Here is a 21,135-nt window from a genome sequence, read left to right as displayed (position 1 = left end):
CTCAGGAAATCTGCATCGCTGACCCAATTCCGGAATGCCCTGAAGAGTGGCTCTTCGAATGATCCTCCACCTATCCGACCAGCAGCCCCACTCCCCCAGTGCCTTGAGATCCTCATGGGAGAATAGCCATGCTATACAAAGCCCTGATTGATTGATTTAACTTTTCCTTGAAGCTGATCACGTGCAATAAGCTTTTGAATTGTGTTGATTTTTCAGTGTGACATTTATCCAGATTTTAAATATTTTATTCAGTTCTGAGATACCTTAAGATAAGAATTAACTTTTCCTCCAATGTTTTGTTTTCTTTTATTTTGCTTACATTCTTTTTATTTTGATTACAAGGAAACCAAAATGCACAGTACAATGGGTAAATATATTAGTGCAACTCTCATCGTTCACAGGTAAGATTAAAGCAACACTAGAGTATACAGTATGGCACACAGAATCAAGGAAACAAAACTGATTGCATACAATTACCGTTCATACATCTCAAACAGCCCACCAACCCTCTCTCGCTCTCCCACTGTCAGCATGGGCGTAACACAAGCCCCCGCAGCCCCTGCGTTGCGGGGGGGCCATGCGCTCCGGGGGCCCCGCCGGGCCCCTTCTCAATATATGATCTGCCGCACAGTAGCTGGCTTGTGACAAAAAATGGTGTGCACCGCAGACCCCGGCCGGGGCCCCTGCGACTTTGAAATTTTTGGGCGGGGGCCCCGGCTGGGGCCCCTGGGCCCCTGGAGTCAGTGAGTCTTCAGTTCGCAATGGTATTGTACGGGGCCGATCGGCCGTCTTTGAAATGATGCGGGCGGGGTCGGGGGCCCCGGCCGGGGCCCCGCCCGAGAGTCAAGTCTGAAATGGTGGGGGGCAGGGGACCCCAGCCGGGGCCCGTCACCCGTGTGAGTGAGTGAGGCACTAGTTCAATTGTTGTCCTGGTATGGGTGGGCCCCGGACGGCGGGGCGTGATGATGATTATACAAGAAAGCACAGGTCTGTCAGTGCACACACCACAGATCTCTTGGCAGCAGTGCTGCCAGGTGCCTTCTCTGTCTGATGCAGGCAGGGGCACCCCGGGCACTCTGATGCAATTATAAATAGTGCCGGGCCCCCCCTGAGGCCAGAGCAGTTTATTTTTTCAGTTGAATGAATCGATGATGAAATGGCTGCGGGACAGGGTGGATGTGCGCGGGCGCGCACACACTTGTTTACTCCCTCCAGTCCTGAGTGACTTTCACTTTTAATTCTGCCGTGTATGCGCGAGGTGCGGGCGCAAGGCAGGGCTGGCTGGTGAGGGTGACCAATGCCCTCATTGCATTTTCGGCACAGGACATGCACAATCACACAAATGCAAGGTGTGGCGTGTGGCATCAAGGGCGCGCATAGCCCAACTAAGCCATAGGCAAGAAGAGAAGATAAAGCCAGGCCCGCCGCCCACGCTCAGACAGGACTGTTCGAAGAAGTAAGTCCGTCCCATCACCAGCGGGGCCTTTATAATTTAAATTGCCCGGCCCGGCCGCCACGGCCCCTGTCCTGGCTAGCCTTGCGCTCTGGGTGTGCTCTGGGGGTGGCGCATCACAGCAATGGGGTGTGTGACTGTGCGTAGAGCTTTGAATGGGCATAGGGTGAACGGGGCAGGGGGGAATGTGGGAAGGATGAGATCACAATGCCATCGGGATAGCTTGCTTCACATCTTGTATTTTTAGTTAATAAGTCAAGGAATTCTGGGATTTGTAGCTTTGGTTCAGCTCAATCAAAGGTACACAATCTCAATCAAAGGTACACATTCAAAAGGACACCATGCCTCCTGCTTGTTTTGTTATCCTATATCCTTGCGTTGAACCATCACTGCCCTCAGAGTGGTGATGATCCTCCTGAGTTCATACCTACATGCCAACAAACCCGATTTAGGCGCTAGAGCCCCAATTTTGTCTACCTCCTAAAATAGAATCCTTTTCAATAGTAGTCAACTGGGGGAACTACACTAGCCCAATTTTCCCCCCAAATCTCCCACTTTCCCTTGTTAAATGTTGGGAAGTATGTATACCACCCAAGTGGTCTTCGGTCTCCCATAGCATTTGTCTTCCTCCAGCTCCGGGTACATAACTTTACCTCCTCATGAAAGGTCTTCTCTCGCATGAGGACGAACTGTCCCTCCCCGTGGATGTGATCACCCACTTAGATATTCTATACCTCCAGAGATGCTCGCCTGATACCCAACCTTGTTCCTGGTATATACCAATTCCCCTCTGACACGTGTTGATTTGATTTAAAAGACAGTCATTACGGCGCTGCAATCTTTCCGCTATCTTCTGTTGCCGTTACATCGCCTGCCTTACCCCCGCCGATGCATGTATTCTATCCCCGCCCGCCTTCTCCCCGTTTGAAAGAAATGGAAACACACCTACTACAGCCTCGGTTTCCCTACACAGACACACGCTGCCTGCTGCTGCCGCTGAATCAGAAAGTGAAAACAGAGCCGCGTGTTACACTGAGAAGGCCTCGGACGGAAACGACACCCCAAGCCCTGGAGCACAAGTGGGGTATATGGGCGTCGGTCTGTAAGGTGGTAGCGGCCAATAAGAGGAGAACGTTTGTTCGTGAGGTAAAATGTGGAGGGAGGAGAGTGAAAGGCAGGGGGTGGGTGACGGACGGTGTGTGAACTGGAAGGTATCATTCCAAAGGACCAGGAGTTGGTAATAGGGAGATGGTGAGTGGCACTGGCGCAGCGTTGGATGTCTGTGCAGGTAAGGTGGGAGGTTGTGAGGTGGAACGCAACGCTTGCATTCATTAGGAGAACGTGTACCCCTGAAGTGTAAGTTCGGGTGTCCGTGTAGTACAGGGTATGTGTCCATGGGACCAGAGATTCAAGGTAGATGGTCATGGGGGCAGAATGGTGTCATGAGGGTAGAATTGTGTGCTATTCATTCCGAGGGTGGGAGTACTGAAAGGAATGTAGGTGTTGAGGGGGTGTGGGTGTCGGTCACGGTTAACACAGGCCGCCAGGTCCATTCATCTTCCACTCAACGCACACTAACACATATGTTTCAGTTCAGGCTTAAGTTAACAATTACACTTACTTAATTAGGACAGGGTGGAGGGGGTGTGGACTCGTTCCAACATGTAGCTTTGATCATGTATGCACACGGCGCTACGCGATTACAAGGTAAGCGAAGCAGTGAAATGTCAACTGAGCTCCTGGCAGGGAAAACCAAACCAAAGCCGGTTATGGGGGCTGCGACATTCCCTCCGCGAGGCTTGCGCTCTCACTCAGTGCTCGCCCTTTGTTTTCTATGCTCTAGGTGGTGAGAAGGCACATATCCCTCAGGTGCAAAGTGTGTGTGTATGACGAGGAATGTAGGTGCTCTTGGTAATATGCGACTAGGGGAGGAAGCGAGCCAGGTACCCTAGCGAGGAAATGGGTACCAAGAGAAGGAAGGTGAGCATCTTTGGACGAAGCTGGAGGGTAATAACGCAGTGCCTGTCTAGATTAGGAAGATGTATTGACATTGTCTTGCGGAGGTAAGCATGATTCTTATGAAGGAAAGTTTGTGATTTTGGTAGGAGGCTGGAGAGTAAAAGGGGATGGATGTCTGTGAGTTAATGGCAAGTGTCTTAGGAGGAAGCAGGACGAGGGTGGGATTCAGATTCTTGGGGAGGAATGAGTATGTTTTGGGGACCCCCGAGAGAATGAAGGTGGCTGGTTAAGGTAGATGCTGGTCGTTAGTGGAAGTCAGTGGGTCTTTAAGTAAGGGATGTGCATATCTAGGGTTGAGACAAAACAATCCCCAGCACACGCTTAATTTCTCTTGTAACATAAATTGTGTCGACAGTAGTGTCCGTTTCCGTCTTATTCTGTTTATTGTAGATCCATCAATCTCAGCCAACACCTTGAGCAACCGGCGCGTAACGTTATAGCCAAAAAACTTTTTTATTATGTACAATTTCTTAGCCCTGAAGAAGTCACAGGATGTGGTGCCTGGCAAGCTACGAAGCATGTGTTGGCTGAGAATGATGGATCTACAATAAAAAGAATAGGGCGGGCCGGAAACGGACACTACTGTCGACACAATTTATGTTACAAGACAAATTGAGCGTGTGCTGGGGATTATTTTGCCTTGATTAGTAGTGGCCTTGGCCACTTTACAGGCAGAGGGGTGGTTCATTCTACCTTACAAGCACCGCACCACAGATACTTGGAACTATTTACCCTAGTAGCACCATAACCCTGTCAACGAACCACCTTTCAACAAAAAATGATATCTTGGGTGGGTAGGTTGCTGTGCAGGGTACACAGTGGGTGTCTAACGAAAGAAAGTGGCTCTCTGTGGAAGAGATACAGATGTCATGGTGAAAGACTGTGTCTATGGGAGGACGGTGGCTGCTTAGAGGCGTGATTTGGATCTCTACGTTAAATGGGTGTTAACAAAGAAGGAAGGTGTATATGTGTAGGAGTTCAGGGTTCAAAGGTGAATTGACTTGTTAAGTCGTTAAAAAGATACAGAGAATGGGTTTTGGTAATATGGGATTTAAATTTCACCCAGCGGGTCCCATACAGAAGGGTGCCTTAGAGAACATAGAGTGTGTGTGTGTGTGTGTGTTCAGGATTCTGAAGTTTAGCCACCGAGTCTCACAGAGGCAAACAGCACATGTATGTCCACTTTCATGGAGATCAGGGTGTGCACTATGAGCCTCATAGAAGAGGCAGCACAGTAGCTCAAGATGTCTGTAGTTATCCAAGGATCATGACGAAGCCTGTAGATCTTCGAGAGAAGACTGCCCTAAAGCACAAGGTATGTTCGGGGTGTTTAGGGGTTGTAAGTGAATACCCTCTGTGACTGTGAGAGCTATATACGAAGGTGCAAAAGAGCACAAAATGTGTCAGAGCACTGCAACCACATGAGTATACCATGAGCCACAGAGGCGGCTGCAAGAGATCATAAGGGCTGTGTGTGTGGGTGTTTTCAACACCAGCACCAGTCTTAAGGGGTGCCTCGCATGTTCCCAAGCAGTGACTACAACTAAGAATCTAAAACACTCTACAACAAGCATAGGCATAGCCAATAGGTCTCGCCTGGGTGGTAGGGCAAAGTGGTACATGGTGGGCCGCGCCGCCGGGGTGGGGCATGGTGGACCGCGCCGTGGGGGGGCCTCCATGTGCTTTGCACGGGGGCCCCCTCAAGTTTCGTTACGCCACTGACTGTCAGAATAAGCTCAGAGAAGGTATTGCCCAGAGTGCTGCTGGTGTCATTCGGTCCGGTTTTAAACGCACTCAAAACTTGTTTTATCCTGTTTTTCACCTTGTCTTTTTAACAATTACTCCGGGTAACATTTAGCTTTGTTTCCCTGCCGCATGCACTTTAACCTGCTCACCTCTTTCATCGATCCCCTGTTGCTCCGCTTTCCGGTCCACCGTAGCAGCTAGGCTGCTGTTTGAGTGGAGGGAATTGTTCTTTCTTTCTAACCAGAAAGTGGGTTTCTGCCACTTCCCCAGGGCCACTACACAGAGGCCATTTTGGAGGTGAGACACTCTAGTCTTCCTCCAACTCCCATCAGCGCTTCTGGTTATAAACTTAGCTGATGGCACTGACGCGCTCAGAATAAGCTTAGAGAAGGTAGTGCACACAGCGCTGCTGGTGTCATTCACTCTGAATTTAAACACGCTCAAAACTCGTTTTATCCTGTTTTTACCTTGTCTTTTTTACAATTACTGTGGGTAACTTTTAGCTTTGTTTAAATTTGATCTGTTTGTTTCCCTGCCCATGCACTTTAACCTGCTCACCTCTTTCATCATTCCAGTGTTGGTCTACTTCCTGGTCCACCGCAGCAGCTAGGCTGCTGTTTGAATGGAGGGAGTTGTTCTCTCCTTCTTTCCAGGAAGTGGGTTTCTCCCAATTCTCTTGGGCCACTACATGGCAGCCATTTTAGAGGTGAGACGCTCTAGTCCTCTTCCAACTTCCATCAGGACTTCTGGTTATAAACTTAGACAATGGCGCTGATGCGCAGCGGACTTGTGCACCGGGTGCACTGAAGGCGCGCCAAAGGCAAGCCCGTCTGCACCTGTCCTCATCCAGCTGGGGCCAGGGGCCACTCCCCACTACCGGTTTCAGTCCTCACTACCACATATACTCCTCAGAGTTACTTATGCGATTGAGGATGTCTCCCAATAAGAATTTCCTTCACTCCATTTGTCCACTTATGGACATTTTGAGTTGTCCTCAATGTTCTTATACTTTACCTCCTCCACCTAAACCCCGCTGTGCCCCTGCCTCCTCCTCAGTCTACAAAATGATGTGTATTAACTGTAGATCCTTCTCCAAACATGCCATGCAAATCTCTATCTTGCTCCAAGAGGAATGCCCTGATGCGCTATTTCTCACGGAAACCTGGCTCAACGCTGAGTCAGAACCTGATCTATTCCAATGTCTCCTACCGGGTTATCATATCCAGAGGAAAGATCGGGAACAGGGGAGGGAAGTAGGCATTGCCATTATTCTAAAAGAAGGTTATAAATGCAGCACTATCCCCAATATCCTTCCTGACTGTGAGAATTACTCCTTCTCCATCTCACTTTCTTCAACTCATACCTTCTCAGGTATCCTTATATACTGCCCCACTGCCGGTCCCCATGGACAACTGTTTAGAATCCTGCCAGAAGATGATGCTAACTTGGCAAGCTCCCCTTCTAACTTTACTATACTGGAGGATCTCAGTTTGCATTTCGATGATCCCTCAGACCCAGTAGCGACTGAACTAATCCAACATTTTTTGGCCCTCCGGATAAAGCAAAATGTTACGATCCTCACCCATGAAAAACAGCATCTTCTAGATCCCATTTTCTCCAACTGCAATGACCTTTCTGTCGCAGTCCCAGTACTATGGTCTGACCACTTCCTGGTCCCCTTCTCTTGGGATATATCAATCCCTCCCCCTTAAATCTGGCACGACCAGTAGCTGAAAACATGCCTAGTCCAAACATCCTGTTAGACTCCTTGAATGTAGCTCTGATAAATTACATACCCACTCTAGATCCCTTCCCCACGGTCGCGAATGACCAATTTAACCAATGGATCAACTCCTCCCTTGACCTAGTTATACCTAAGAAACCTATCCATTAAAAAACAGGAAGAACTCCTCTCCATGGTACTCCTCTACACTGCATGAGTATAAACAAATCTGCAAAAAACTTGAGAGGAAATGGAGAAGAAATTACGATACAACAAGCAAACAGATCTACATAGACTCTATTAAAATTTACCAATCCAATGTGAAGGAGGCACAAACACTGTACTATGAGGAAAGAATCAACTCCACCTCAACATCCCACGTGACATTTTTAAGTTCGCAAGCAGATTCGAAAACTAACAGTCAGGGATAAGCCACCAGACAGCTCAAACGCACGCTGTGACAAGCTTGAAGAGTTCTTCTCTAATAAGCTCAATGATATCTACAATTCCTTCTCTCCTCGGCCCATCCATCTATCAGCAGCTTACGGAGCACTCCATGTTCTGTGAGCACTCTCTCAGGAAAATTCCACTGATAGACATGGACACCCTAGTAAATAAATGTACCTTAATGCAATCTGGCTCTCACAATGACCCAGCACCTCACAATTGTTTAGTAAAGCTGGGGATACAATCGTCCCAGTGTTGCTGAAGCTGATAAACTCCTCCATTTCAACTAGATTAGTATCCCAACCTGGAAACATGCATTGGTTGGCGCACTATTGAAGAAACCCAGTCTTGACCATGATACACTTGGAAATGATTACCCTATTTCCCTTCTGCCCAGGATCAGCAAAATGCTAGAAAAACATGTTAACTCATTTATCTCTGCATTTCTTGAATCTAATAATATACTCCAGCCATCTCAAACTGGAATTCGCCCCCAACACGGGACTGAAACCGCATTACTCGCAGTGGTTGAAAAGGCCAAAATGATCCTAGCAAAGGAGGATTGATGGCCATCATCCTCTTGGACCTTAGTGCCGCCTTCAACACTGTTAACTGCGACATCCTGATCCCCAGATTGAGTAATGTTTGTCTATCAAGTAGTGCCATCACCTAGCTACAGTCCTTCCTCAAGGACAGGAGCTTTGAAGTATTTGAAGGGGATAACTCGTCAGATCAAATCCCACTTGGCTGCGGTGTCCCTCAGGGCTCATCCCTGAGCCCGGTGTTGTTCAAGGTCTATATGAGCCCACTGGCACAGATTGTCCTCCCCTTCGGGATAGACGTTGTTACATACGCCGATGACACCCAGTTAGTGGTGGCCCTAAACTACCCAGGACGCACTTCGTCTAGTCTTAGCCCCTGCCTGGAGAGAGTCACCAAATGGATGAAACTCTCCTTCCTCTAACTAAATGGAGATAAAACAGAGCTTATGATGCTGGCTAACTCAGTGATCTCTGGCATCGGCCTAGCTTGGTCAAGCTCTCTCGGCCCTCCACCCACACCCAAAAATCAGATCAAAAGTCCAGGCATGTGGCTAGATCAGTCACACACTTTTGATCATCAGGCAACTAAACTGGTAGCATCCTGCTTTGGCATCCTGCGGATGCTCCGTAAAGTCCTTCCGCTCCTCCCTATTTCAGCAAGAAGACTCATGGTCCAGCCTTTAATCCTCTCTCGCCTTGACTATGGAAATGGTCTGTATTTAGGACCTCCTAGGGCTACCACAATTAAACTGTAAGTTATCCAGAATTGTGCAGCACGGATGCTTTTTATGACTCCCAACAGCTATTCCTCAAGGCTTGCTCTGAAAACACTGCACCGGCTCCCGGTTGCGGACAGAATAAAATTCAAGTCTTTATGTATCGCCCACAAATCTTTCTGAAAGAAAGGCCCCCCATCCTCCAAGCCATTGTCTCCTGTACCACCCTAATAGACTCCTTCGTTCATGCAGTCTCTACCTAGCTGCGGTCCCAAAAATCAACATGATGAGAAGTAGTGGTCGTTCCTTCTGCTTTACTTCCGCCAAGGTCTCAAACGCTTTCTCCCCACCTACGATCTGAACCAAATCTCCTTCCCTTCCGTAAACCTCTGAAAACTTGTTTTTTTCAAAACCCCTCCTACTAAGCTGCTGTGACCTGTCTCTCTCTCGGCTAGTGCTGGGACATCTTTGGGTAGCCATGTACTCTACAAATATCCATAACATAACATTTCTTTTACTTTTTGAAACTATTCTTTGCAAACCAGCAGTTTCAAAGCCAGTTGCTGAATAATTACCTTATAAAAGCGAGACTTATTAGCTTTGTTTATTAATTAAGAGACAGCAAATACGGCTAATACAACTAAGTGGTGCCAGATGCTGGCTGTGCTGAGTTAGTTCTATCTATGTTTTAAAAAATATATATATTTATAATTTTTAAATAAAGTACAGTTTGTTGCTGTTGACACCATTTACAGTATAAAACTTGAAAATGTGGCTGGTCAACACACCTGCTGACACAGTGTGAGTGGTTTTAGATTATTTTTCACAACAATCACACTTAGGGTGATTATCTTGGTGAAGGGTTGTTTAATGGAAAACCTGTTTGCAGAACGTTACAGCTGTTTAATAACAAGACACTTATGTGCCTGTATATTATGTTTTATTTTATAGTGTTTCCCCTGACGAAGGGACCCTTCAGTAGTCCCGAAATGCATTGGGCGAATTACAACAAAAACCAAGAGTCAACTGTTTTATTTATGTATTAATTTTTGTATTGTACTGTTCTATCAACGGAGTTTTATGAATGTACATATGGAAAAACATTCAGTTCATTGTTTTTGATGGTATTCATTGTGAAACAATATGAATAAATTGTATTAGTGGTAAGAAAAAAGTGTTAGATCATCATAAATTACTGAAGTTGTGCGCAGCTAAATCTGTGTCAGCAGGTGTGTTGACCAGCCACATTTTCAAGTTTTATTCAGAGTGTTTGGGTATACTCCATTAGGTGCAGCACACAGATCAAAACATTTGGTTGAGGAAAGTTTAATTAATTTTTGAATAAAACCCGGTGTGCTCAGAACACAATAATTTGTTTCTGACCATTTACAGTATAAACATAAAGCAAGTATTTACATGTGGCATAGGGGTAGCACATTTCTCCATAGGGACATAAACAGGCATCTCTGAAAAATCATTGTTAGGGTTGCAACTCCAATCTTCACATATACATCTCGTAACTATCTCAGGTATTGTGCTTTGTCAGTGCTTGCCTGGCTCTCTTAAGCAATCTGTTTAATGAGATAAAACCTCCGGCCTTAGTACAGCTCTGGCCTTGCTTTCGCAGCATGCATGCCCCCTAATTCCCTTATCTAATATCCTCACCTCCCCCATCCCATTCCTGTTCTTCAGATTGCTGGACATTCGTATCATTCTGGGTTTCTGCTCTACTGTTTAGGTAAGTCTTAAATTGTCCCCATATGTCACGTGGTCTGCTACGAATCGGCATCAAGGTGTTAAATATGTCTGAATTGGTATTACAATAGGTCATATCGACGTAACATTCTGGGATCGTCAGCACCGGGCCTCTCATCCAGTGCATCGCAACGCGTCTGTTTGCCAGCAGCAGACCTGCTGTCACTAACCTTCTATGTTGTTTTGGTACGTCGCAGTCTAGACCCAGGAAGGCTAGCTTTGGAGAGCCTGGAACTGGTTGCCTCACAATCCTCAGGAGCTCATTTGCCACTTTTAACCAGAATGTGTGTATCTCAGGAGAGGACCAAGCAAGATGGCCAAACCCAGCATTCTCAGCACCGCATCTTACACATTTCTCATCACCTCTCAGGCTGTATCTCTTTTGAGATATTTAAAGTGCACCAGGCTATGTCTGCCATTTTGCGATATGCTCTTAGTGATTGAGCACCAGCATGCCCATTGCTTGTCTGTTATTATTACGCCCAAGTCCTCCTGCCATTCCCGCAGCACCTTTCTTTTTGGTGGATCATCACTATGTCGTATACATTTATATAGTGTTGAAATCCCTCGGGACGTGCAGGTTGCCTGGATTAAATATGTCAGTTTTTTATTTCAGGCAGTTCCTCACTGTCTGCCCCCAACAGCGCCAGCATTGACTGACATGCTCTATGGCAATTATATCTGGTGACCTGGTGACCAGTGTTGCCTCGGTATCGAGTCTTGGACCACTTCCCAAGTTATCAGGATTCCATCTTTGAAGAAGTCTCCCATGTTGTGTATTTTTACCCTTTGCAGTGTCCGCGTTATTGCCCTATCTACACTTAAGGGAAACCATGTGCACCACTCAATTGGGAGCTTTGTCAAATACAGTAGCGGAATTCGCATTTCATCCACCGTTTTCTTAAGTAGGTAACACATAGCCTATAGGGTCAATTGTGCGGAACTTCCCTGTCCTATGCTTAGCAGGTAGCATGGGAGCTATAACGGGTCAGCTGCTTCCCTCTCCCCGTACAAGTGTGGGAGAACTGGCGGCCTGTGAATCCTATAATATGCATGTATGATCTGCAATGCCCTATAGTATATTTTAAGGTCTGGTGCATCCAGCCCACCTATCATATAAGGGAGGGTTAATGTTCCCCATACCACGCACAGCAATTTCCCAGCCCAGGCCAAGTGAGTCGTAAGCATGTGCAAAGTGCAAAACACGTTTTTTTATAATAGTATCGGTAAATTGACAAACAGGAAAATCATTTTCGTGAGAGTTATTCGACCCATCAATGAAAGGGGTAACCGCATCCAGCTCTCTATCACCTCTGTCAAAAAGCTGCACTGCTTTCTCATAATTCTCTCTTATAACCACGTCAGGGTAGGTATGTATCTGAATCCCTAGGTATCGCAACGGTTCATTGGTCCACCGACTGTTGTACTAGCACAGTTTGTACACTATATATGTCCTTTTAGAAGGAACTATGCCCAGCCTTTTGGCTGTCATTCCACTTACTGGATCTGGCAAATATCAGGCACAATAGTTTAACCAAAAGTGTTCTTCAAAAGCATAAACAATTTTCATCAACTTTCTCTGTTAATTAAAGACTTTGTCAGTAAGTGTATGTACAGTGCACAGCTAGGGTGGGCAACAAGACACAAGATGAAGTCATACACCAAATTGAATCTGCTGCACAAATTACATGTAAACAGCAACAAACTATTTTATTTTTCAATAAGGTCCTTGACATTCTTTCTTATTTTACAATATGCACTTGGCAGTCTTATTTTTATTATCCCAAAAGAATATTGGCAATAGTGTTAGTTATCTGTGTAGCATTCTTTTTCAAGAAGTTGACTAGTTTGGGGAGAAAAGGCTGTGTTGCCTGGAAAAGAAAGAGATACACATATATAAATATACATTTCAGTTGGGAGTTAAAGAAAAATGGAAAACATTTTTACATTTATAGGTAACTTGAACCCTAAACATAAGCTAATCATGACCAAACAGCAATAGTGATTCATAAACTGCATTGAATAATTACATTATCTACGTTTCAATACATATAGTTATTATAAGTAATGTGGCTTTCAGTACACCTCCGGCACAAGTAAAAAACAGGATAAGTGTTAACATTTGTCCTGAATTCTTATGATTGTTATGAAGTGCTCAGTTGCACAATAACTCAGGACCAAAGTTTACGCGATAAAAGTGTAGACCCTGCACATCCGAGCTCCCCAGGCTTCCGAGCTCCTTGCCAAGTTTCCCAGATCCAGGCATAACTAACTGCAATGGTGTGGGTTTTGACTTTCCACTCTGGGATTTGTAGTTCTTGTTTATCCACATAAAACCAGGAATACGCTTCCCAGAAGTCAAAGACTTAGCCCTGTTCTGGAGTAGCTAGTCAAGCCTGAAGTAAGGATTCTTGGTAGTTGCAAGGAAATGGCAGGGTGATAAGGGCCTGAAAGGTTTGGGATGGGCGGAGATACCCGATCTCATGATTCAGCAGCTTACTTTTCTAATCTCAGAAAGTGCTAAAGACTCAGTGCCATGCCACAGAAATTTGCACTTGTGAAAACTGATTCCACACAATTTTTCACTTTGTAAAGATCATATGTTATCACAACTTTTTTAATGGAAATTATCGCAGTATGTTTGAGACAAAGACATTTTGCTCCATAGTTTATTACAGTAGTATCACAGATAGTGTAGAAATAGTTTTTTTCCCCAAAAAGCCAATTATGGATTAAGATTAGTTGAACTTTCTCTGGTGCTTTTTAAATGATGTATAAACAATACATATGTAAAATAAGGTTTCACCATCCATCTGTAAATGGACACAAACCTCAACATAACCTGCAAAGTCAGTAAATCTGTCTATCATGTGGGATTATGGGGAAGAAGTGGGCACTGGAAGGCGAGAACTGATGTAAAGATCAGCTAACTACACAGGGCTTGGAAGGATGGAGGAGATGTCATTGGGGGTAACAGGATTGTCATGGAGCCATTTTAGTTTAGAGATTAGACACATCCGTTCTGTAGGGGGAGGAGCAGGTAGTAGAAGATGAGGATGGATATTGGACACCCATTTTGAAGGACAACAATAAACCATGCATGTGGGGGTCAAATAAATACTCAACCATATGGCTCACACCCCTCCATTGATATTCCCCGTTGCTTACCCTTTCTCTCTCAGAAACGTAATAGATCTGGTTTAGAAGTATAGGGCTGCTCCTCTGAAACATTCCCGATGTGCCATGCCACAGTGAGTGCTGTGAAGACACAAAAAAGAGAATGAGGGAAACACTCGGTCAATGTATTGTGCCCCTGTCAATAAGCATGTTACCCATCTCAAAAATCACTTTCTTTTCTCTAGTCTCCCCGGTTTGCTCTGCATAAGCTGCAGAAGAATTGTACGCTCCCGTAGACTCTCTGTTACCATTTTGTTTCCAGAACCCACTTTAGATTGTATGTAGTGAAGTAAACCTGTACAATGTCAGTTGAGTTTCTAGCACATAAGCATTCCTAAGATTGCTTAATAGGGTAGGCAAAAGGAACAAATGATGGACGGAATGCTGAACAATGCAAACATTCACCCCCAGTCACAAATATCTGTGTTAAATGGATTGCTATTTTGGTCACACCCCAGCTTGGACCCAGCCATGTGGGTAGGCCAGTAGTTGGTAATTAAAGGGATGGAAGATACCATTGCCGGACAAGCTGTCACCAACCAATTACATGCTCACACTGAAACTTATAACACCCTAGGCACTAATGAACCACTGTAGAAGGGTATTCTTCCTTACAGGCAATGAAAGCCCCACTCAGAAGCAATTGCATGTTTTCCTTCAATGTTTAGTGTTTACAACTCTTTCCATTGATTTTTCTCCTTCCGAAATGATCATTCTGATGCATGAGCGATATTATCTTATATAATTCATAAGCAATCACACTAACAAGGAAAATTAAGACTCCTTCAGTAACCGGGGGCTCGTTAATGCAAAACCCTCTGCAACAAAATATGAGGGCAAAAACTGACAACCTTTCCCATTATTTAAAATATATAAGGAATTCATTTTCCCTTACAATAAATCTGCTTAAAACATGGGACAGAAACTGCACCAGTGGATATCTGGGTCAGCTTGTGAGATTCAGCTACACTATAACCGGTCTGTTGCACACATCATTGACCACTCCACTCCAGTTGTTTGAAATCTCCCACCCTGCGAGGTCACATGAAGAATACTGCATCATCCTTCATTCTGACCTATACGACACAGCCTTACCTTCCACTCCTAAGATGATGACTTGTAGATTTACTTGCAGGTCATAGGAAGCAACTCATGAATGTGAAAGAAGACCTCAAAGTAATACAGATGTGGATGACTCCGAGCAGCCTGACACACCCTGGCTCCAAAATAGAAATCCAGGTGCTGAGACACCCCATCTCCCTTACAAAATACTGGCACTCTGATTCCCAACCTTCTTTGGAGACATTGTTCCATGAAAACCAAAGTCAGGGTCATAGTCTTTATATAGCCACAAACCCCAGTCTCAACTGACAGAAGCAGTGGCCAATACCACTTTCTACTAAATATAGCTCCTCAAGAAAATCTTGCCCCTCATCCCAAAAAATACCCCCTCTGAAGGTAGAAACATCAGTAATTGTGACTACGGCTATTTCCTGTACATCACTCCCCCTGCCAAACCAAAGTACTATGAAAAACGGAAACTTGCCGTTCAACGTTTACCATTCACATTTTTTCCACATACAAAAGCATAGACCAATCACGCCTCAATAAAATAGTCTCACTTTGCCTAACCTTCAACTGCCTTTGACTCGTTAACCGCGGCGGTAATTCCGCCGCGGTGCAGGCGTTTCCGTGCGCGGGCGGGGCCGCGTCGGCCATTGGCGGACGGCAGCACTGGGAAGGTAGTGCTGCCGTCGGCCAATGGCCGACGGCAGCAAGGAAAGGGTTAAGGTTCAACACCCTTATACCTACAGAATAAAATCATACACCACCAGCTTACCATCTAAGATTCAAAGCAATCAACCTTTTAGTGGTTACTGGAGCCAATTGTAGAACACACTTCAGAGTCAGTGGCTTTCAATTTTTCGATATCCTCCGCCCACACACTAATAATACTATTAGTAACCTGACCTTCAGGAATCAAAACTAACCTTGATCAAATTATTTCTTGCTTGCACAACCACTTATCAATACAATTAGAAACAATAAGAATGTCATGCAATAACAGTCATCCCTATACAACATGTGTCTTACGGAAGCCTAGAAAAAGTTGACATGAAGTGAGTGCTTAATTAACAAATAAACCTAAAAGTTTCTCAAGAATCATGGTGTCAGCATTAAGTGGTTATTTAGGGCTAGCTGGATGGAGACAACATTGGTCTGAGTTAGATAAAATAAGAATGTAGGGTCAGATTTATCAAGGCTTTGTGTTGGTGCAAAGTCACAAAAAGAGATGAGCACTGGTGCAAAGTCTTGATAAAGTTTTCAATTTTCAGTCCAAACGTTTATTTGTGAGGAAGGTTGACTAAGAATAACGCAAAGTAGCTGTTTGTGTTACTTTGCATTACTTTATGTCAAGGGGTGTTACATGGGTGGTACATGGGCATTCCATCTACTAACGGAGGTAAACAGGGGTTTACACTAAAAAAATATGCCTCCATGAGAAAGGCACAAAGTAGGAGAAATACTTTTTTGTTCACTCATTGCACGTGTATAAAGAAGATGTACAACGTGGCAAAGTTTAGAAGTAAGTCTAAGCAAAGTATTTTGTACTGGAGGGTTATCATTTCGGTACAAAACCTTGTGGTACAAAAGTTTCTGCATGGCACTAGGCAACCTTAAGGAGAACAAGAACTTGGGAAAATGGCAGCAGTGCACTATCTGTGTAGTTGTGACACTGTCCAGCTCTCTCCGTTCCACGCAACACACCACAGTAACTTTGCTTGTCGCTCTGCGCTGCATGAAAAGTAGATTTTCCCCTTAGAGCTTAATTGCATTTTCAGAATGAGAAAGCAATAGTTTAGAGATTTGATCATTTGGGGGGGAAGGGTATAAAAGTTTGCAGAAGATTTAACCCCTTCACTGCGGCGGCTTTTCCGCCGCAGTGCTAAGGGGGGCGGGGCGGAAGAGCGGCGGGTGCATGCTGGTGACGGAACCGCTCCATCACCAGCGTCGGTTGCGCTGTGCTTATGATGGAGCAGTTCCGTCATGGCACCGCCCGCTCAATAGAACGCTCAGCGCAGGCGCGGAATTCGCGCCGCGCATGGCCATGTCGGAACCGCCCTGTCATCAGCACAGCGCCACCGCAGCTGATGACGGAGCGGTTCCGTCATCAGCATACAAGGGGTTAAAGACAATTCACTAATAGAGAATTGTAACAGCATGCACTGGGTTGCGAAAAAGGAAATACTCACACATGGGCATGTCCACTGATCACTTACCCTCTGCCTTCCTGAAGTGTGATTTATAAGGCGACACACCAATGCGATGCTGCTCTCTTGTTTTCCATCTGAGGTGCGTAAGTCTGGCAACTGTGAAGAGTCCGAAAAAAGAATCAGGCAAGATAACTCCCAACAGCCAAAACAGAGCCCTTTATTTTTACCTAGCTGTAGTTCTCCTATTGTAATGTTATCTACTTTCGAAATAACAACCTATAGATGTACTTCGGGACCAAAGCATATTCTTAAAACTATCAGAGAGGAATGAATAATTAAGTAGAAAACGGAATTCAGTTTCGTAAAGCTGTTTTCTGTGCATAGGGCTGATGCTTTAATGCATGGAAAGAAAGCTTTAGAATGCCCATCTATCGAATAAAACCTGAAAATTGAGTTTTTTGAAGTGTCTGGGGAGTGGTCAAGCAAAATATGTCTTTGCTATTTGCAAAGAAAACTCATACACTGTTTCCTTCTGTGCAAAGAACCATAAAGAAGATGCAGGAGTTAAGATGAAAAGACACAAAAGAGGTGATTCCTGACCATTTGCAATCATGGCATAAACATGAAGCACCCAGAGTGGGCTAGGAGGGATGGAGATGACATCAATGTGGCAACTGTAGGTGGCTTAAGTTGGCCAAGGATTTGGAATCTGATCTGGGTGCCTAAAACTGGCTTATTTGATCACTCTATAGTTAGCCTTATGGAAAAAAGATGGGATGAGGGATAATGCGGTTTTAGAATATCCAGTGGTGAAATATTTTTAAAACATATTGATCTAGGCCATTCCATTACAGCTAGCATGGAAACATTTAAAAAACAAGCTAAATCCCTATCCACTGATTACCTCTCACTTATTCTTTGACTTTCACTATCATAAGGGACAAGGCTTTTGGGGCCAGATGTACGACCATTCTCTTTAGCGAATCTCAAATTGCGACGTTTTGCGACTCACAAAATAGAATGTACAACAGTGTCTGTGACACTATTTGCGATTTTCAATTGGGTTGCAAGGTACCTGCCTCATTAATATTCAAGAGGCAGGTCACAATTTGTGAATCATTGGGAATGGCCTGCAAACAGAGGGATGGTGGTCTGTTGGGGGTGTACACACACAGGGGGTGTATAGAGTAGACCACACAAACAAAACACAAACGCCCCAATCAGGCAAATTGCTCTGTTTGGAAAAACTGCTCTCACTCACATACCGAAGTATGTAACATGCTTCATAATTGGGCCTACTTACAATATGCCCTGGTGTAGCCACACTCAGGGCGGAGCATAAGGGAGGGGGAAAAATAATAAATTCCACTTAACAAGACGTACAACCAGAGTAGTTCAACATAATACAACACATAACATGAATTGCGGTGAGAGCTGTGCAAACACCCAGTGACCAAAACTGAAAGTGCGACCAAAAGTGCAGTTCAAGGGAAGTGCTTAAAACTGATTAGGGGTGCCAACCAAACAAGTATCTTTATTAAACTTTCCTTGGTACCCCTATCAGGATTAAAAATAGGAAAAGGATGGGAAGTGCCTTAAGGAGAAAATTAGGAATCTCAAGGCTTCCCTCCTACCACTGCTAAAGTCAACATGTTTCGACCGCTTCTTGTGTGCCTCTATATGTCACTCCGGTCTTCTTCAGGACCGTCTCAATCAGTGCCACTCTGGGTCCTCCCGTAATTCGGACGATGGATCCCAGGGAACAGGCAGGTCCACTAGATCCGTGCCGTTCCTAAGTTATGTGTGGAGACTGATCCCTGTAGTGCGGGAATACATTCACTGCAGGAGCACGAGATGAGATGATAGAAACAACCAATTAATTTTCCACTCTCTTCCTGTCCATCTACTATTATCAAGCCTCCTTAAAATAAGCCTACGTCAAATGAATACTGGTTAGGTAATGTACCCAAGCACCTGCTCATGGTTCGCTGCCCATTACTGGGACATGCCCCCCTGGGTATATGAAGCGAACACAACTGTTCGTCCATTGCCTCAAGGTTTTCAACATCATTACCACTGTATGCATTTGCGCATCTTCTGGACCCCCCTCTCTATGTGCAAGAGAGCCCGCCTACACACTCATATCTCGCATCATAAATAAATTGCCTGTCAAAATCCTCATTAATGTGTTCTCCCGTATTGCTTACTCACCGAGTTTATGAGATCCATAAACCCGAACTGGTGTCCGGCAGGGAGGTCGCCAGAGAACACAACCTGTAATACAGTAATACGGGTGGAGATGTTACCTTTTGTTCTCCTGTATCCCGAGGCACACCAAAGGTCTAATGCGCCCTCCATGTATCGAGCGCTCAGGTGCCGCCATCGGGTCCCTTCTGTTGAATGCTGCCCATGTATTCACCCCTTGAGCCCCCTCCTTACTGTTCCGTAGGCACACCGTCTCCTGATAGCCTGCAATCCGTGACACCGCGCAATTAGTAGGCGCGGTGTCGGTGAAAGGTTCTTAAAGCCATCTACAGAGTTCCGCGACCCACGTGACCACATTGTCAGCGTCCTGACGTTGCGCGCTCTGCCCGTGCGACGTATTGGGTATCATGGGAAATGTAGTTAACAGGGGCTGGTCGACTATCTTTGCCGGTTCTAGCCACCTATGTGTCATTATCTGCATTGCTGAATAAATTATGGGCTAGGATCACAAAACGTTATAAGTGATGTCAAGTGTCCACGATGATAACAGGAGTGCGAGAGGCAATGATTTTACCGCTAGGTGCTCAAATTGCTGAGTCCCGTTCGGTTCTCTTCCTTGAATACATATCTCCTTCTCTCGTCCCAAAGTCCCCATCTGTTGGGGATAGCAGACCCCAATGTCTGTGTTTGAATTTTTAATAAGCAACTTTTTTTCCAAATTCAGTCCATTTGGGAGTGGCTTACCACCTACTTGAAGTAGGCTGTAAACTTCAAATGTTTTGCAAACACAAATGCGGTTGGAAAACAATGGTACATACAATTATGACTCGCTATTAGGAAGGGACGCCCTTGGCATGCCCCTTCCTAATAGCAACTTGCAAACACTATTTTGCGAGTCACTGACTCGCAAAATAGCGTTTGTACATACCACCACCTTTTTTTGCAGTCACAAACGGGCCGATTCCGCGTTTGGGGCCGCTAAAAAAGGTCATACATCTGGCCCCTGGTCTATTCCACTTCGAGTGTGGCAGGGCTGGGTTCTTGTTGTGAAGATACCAAAAAAGCATTAGGCAAGATTCAGTATAAGGGCAATCTCCTCTATCCACACACATACAGTCTCTCTAGCTCCACAATGAAAGACATTTTGCTTTTTACTGTTGTGCAGCCTACAGGTGATCGTCTAAGTGGGAAGACAGATTATGTTTAAGTCTGACCACTTTGTGGCATGATCGAGGATTACTTCTAGCAAATTTGGGTCAATGCCTAAAAAATAGTTTGGGTAATGTGTAGCCCAATTAATTTATTTAGGATGAACAGGTTAAAAATGGAAATTACATTGTTGGTATGCCGGAAGAAACATTTCAGGGGAAGGTAACATGAGTAATGAGTAACCATTTATCCAGATATAAAGGGAAAGACAAAGAAGGGTGTTCCAGGTCAGCGATAATCATGCAGCAAGGCAAAAAGCCTCAATTACACTGCAGCTGAAGAACTGGTACAGATAGGAAATTTGGTCTGGGGCTACATGGCCCAGCAGCAAAAGATGACCAGCTACCCAACCCCTCAGTATCACTTCAACCTGGTAAGGTGCTCCCTTCTTTGCTCAGTGTTCCATCATGCAGTGCTTTTGTGCAGCCTTCTCCTACGTCACCACCACAACTTACTCTTTAAGCTCTGATTCCTCCACCCAGATGTCTCCATACAATTGGGTTCCCACTTCATCGCAGCCTACCCATGCCCCTGCACACTGCCACATTCAACCTCAGACTTACTTATCCAACACACGGCACTAGCCTCTTCATCCATTCATATGCATGTACTTTCATCGCTCCACCTATCCATGGACTCAGTTACTCTACAACCAACCAAGCACTCACTTCAATTTAGTCACCTTTTATGTTTAATGATCAGCAGTCAAACTTTAATCTGCAGTTATTTTTAAACATAGAGGGACAGCTCCCTCTTCTGTCCCTGCTTAAAAACCACTGACTTCACTGATGTGCATACCTCTTGGTGCCCTTGCATACTCAGAGTATTTAAGGCTTATGTACTCCGAGTATTTAACAGTGGCACCGATGGGAAGGTATTGCAGTGAATTTGGTATTTGGCAGCGCTATTTCTTAGAGCATCCTCACAT

General features: G+C 45.1%; 1 protein-coding gene across 1 annotated transcript in view; it reads right to left on the bottom strand.

Annotated features, from left to right (window-relative positions):
* Positions 1 to 12,179: 12,179 nt before the first annotated feature.
* Positions 12,180 to 21,135, bottom strand: part of LOC147708724 (uncharacterized) — a 222,161-nt gene continuing 213,205 nt past the window's right edge. Inside the window, exons 19-21 of the mRNA XM_086925770.1 lie at positions 16,860 to 16,949; positions 13,570 to 13,659; positions 12,180 to 12,272 (exon numbers count right to left, since the gene is read on the bottom strand). Coding sequence (XP_086781896.1) covers positions 12,180 to 12,272; positions 13,570 to 13,659; positions 16,860 to 16,949 — 273 coding nt within the window. The remainder of the gene's footprint in view (positions 12,273 to 13,569; positions 13,660 to 16,859; positions 16,950 to 21,135) is intronic.

The sequence above is a fragment of the Lissotriton vulgaris genome, chromosome 6, assembly GCF_964263255.1.
Source record: "Lissotriton vulgaris chromosome 6, aLisVul1.2, whole genome shotgun sequence".
Classification (NCBI taxonomy): domain Eukaryota; kingdom Metazoa; phylum Chordata; class Amphibia; order Caudata; family Salamandridae; genus Lissotriton; species Lissotriton vulgaris.
This window is presented reverse-complemented; position numbering and strand designations above follow the sequence as displayed.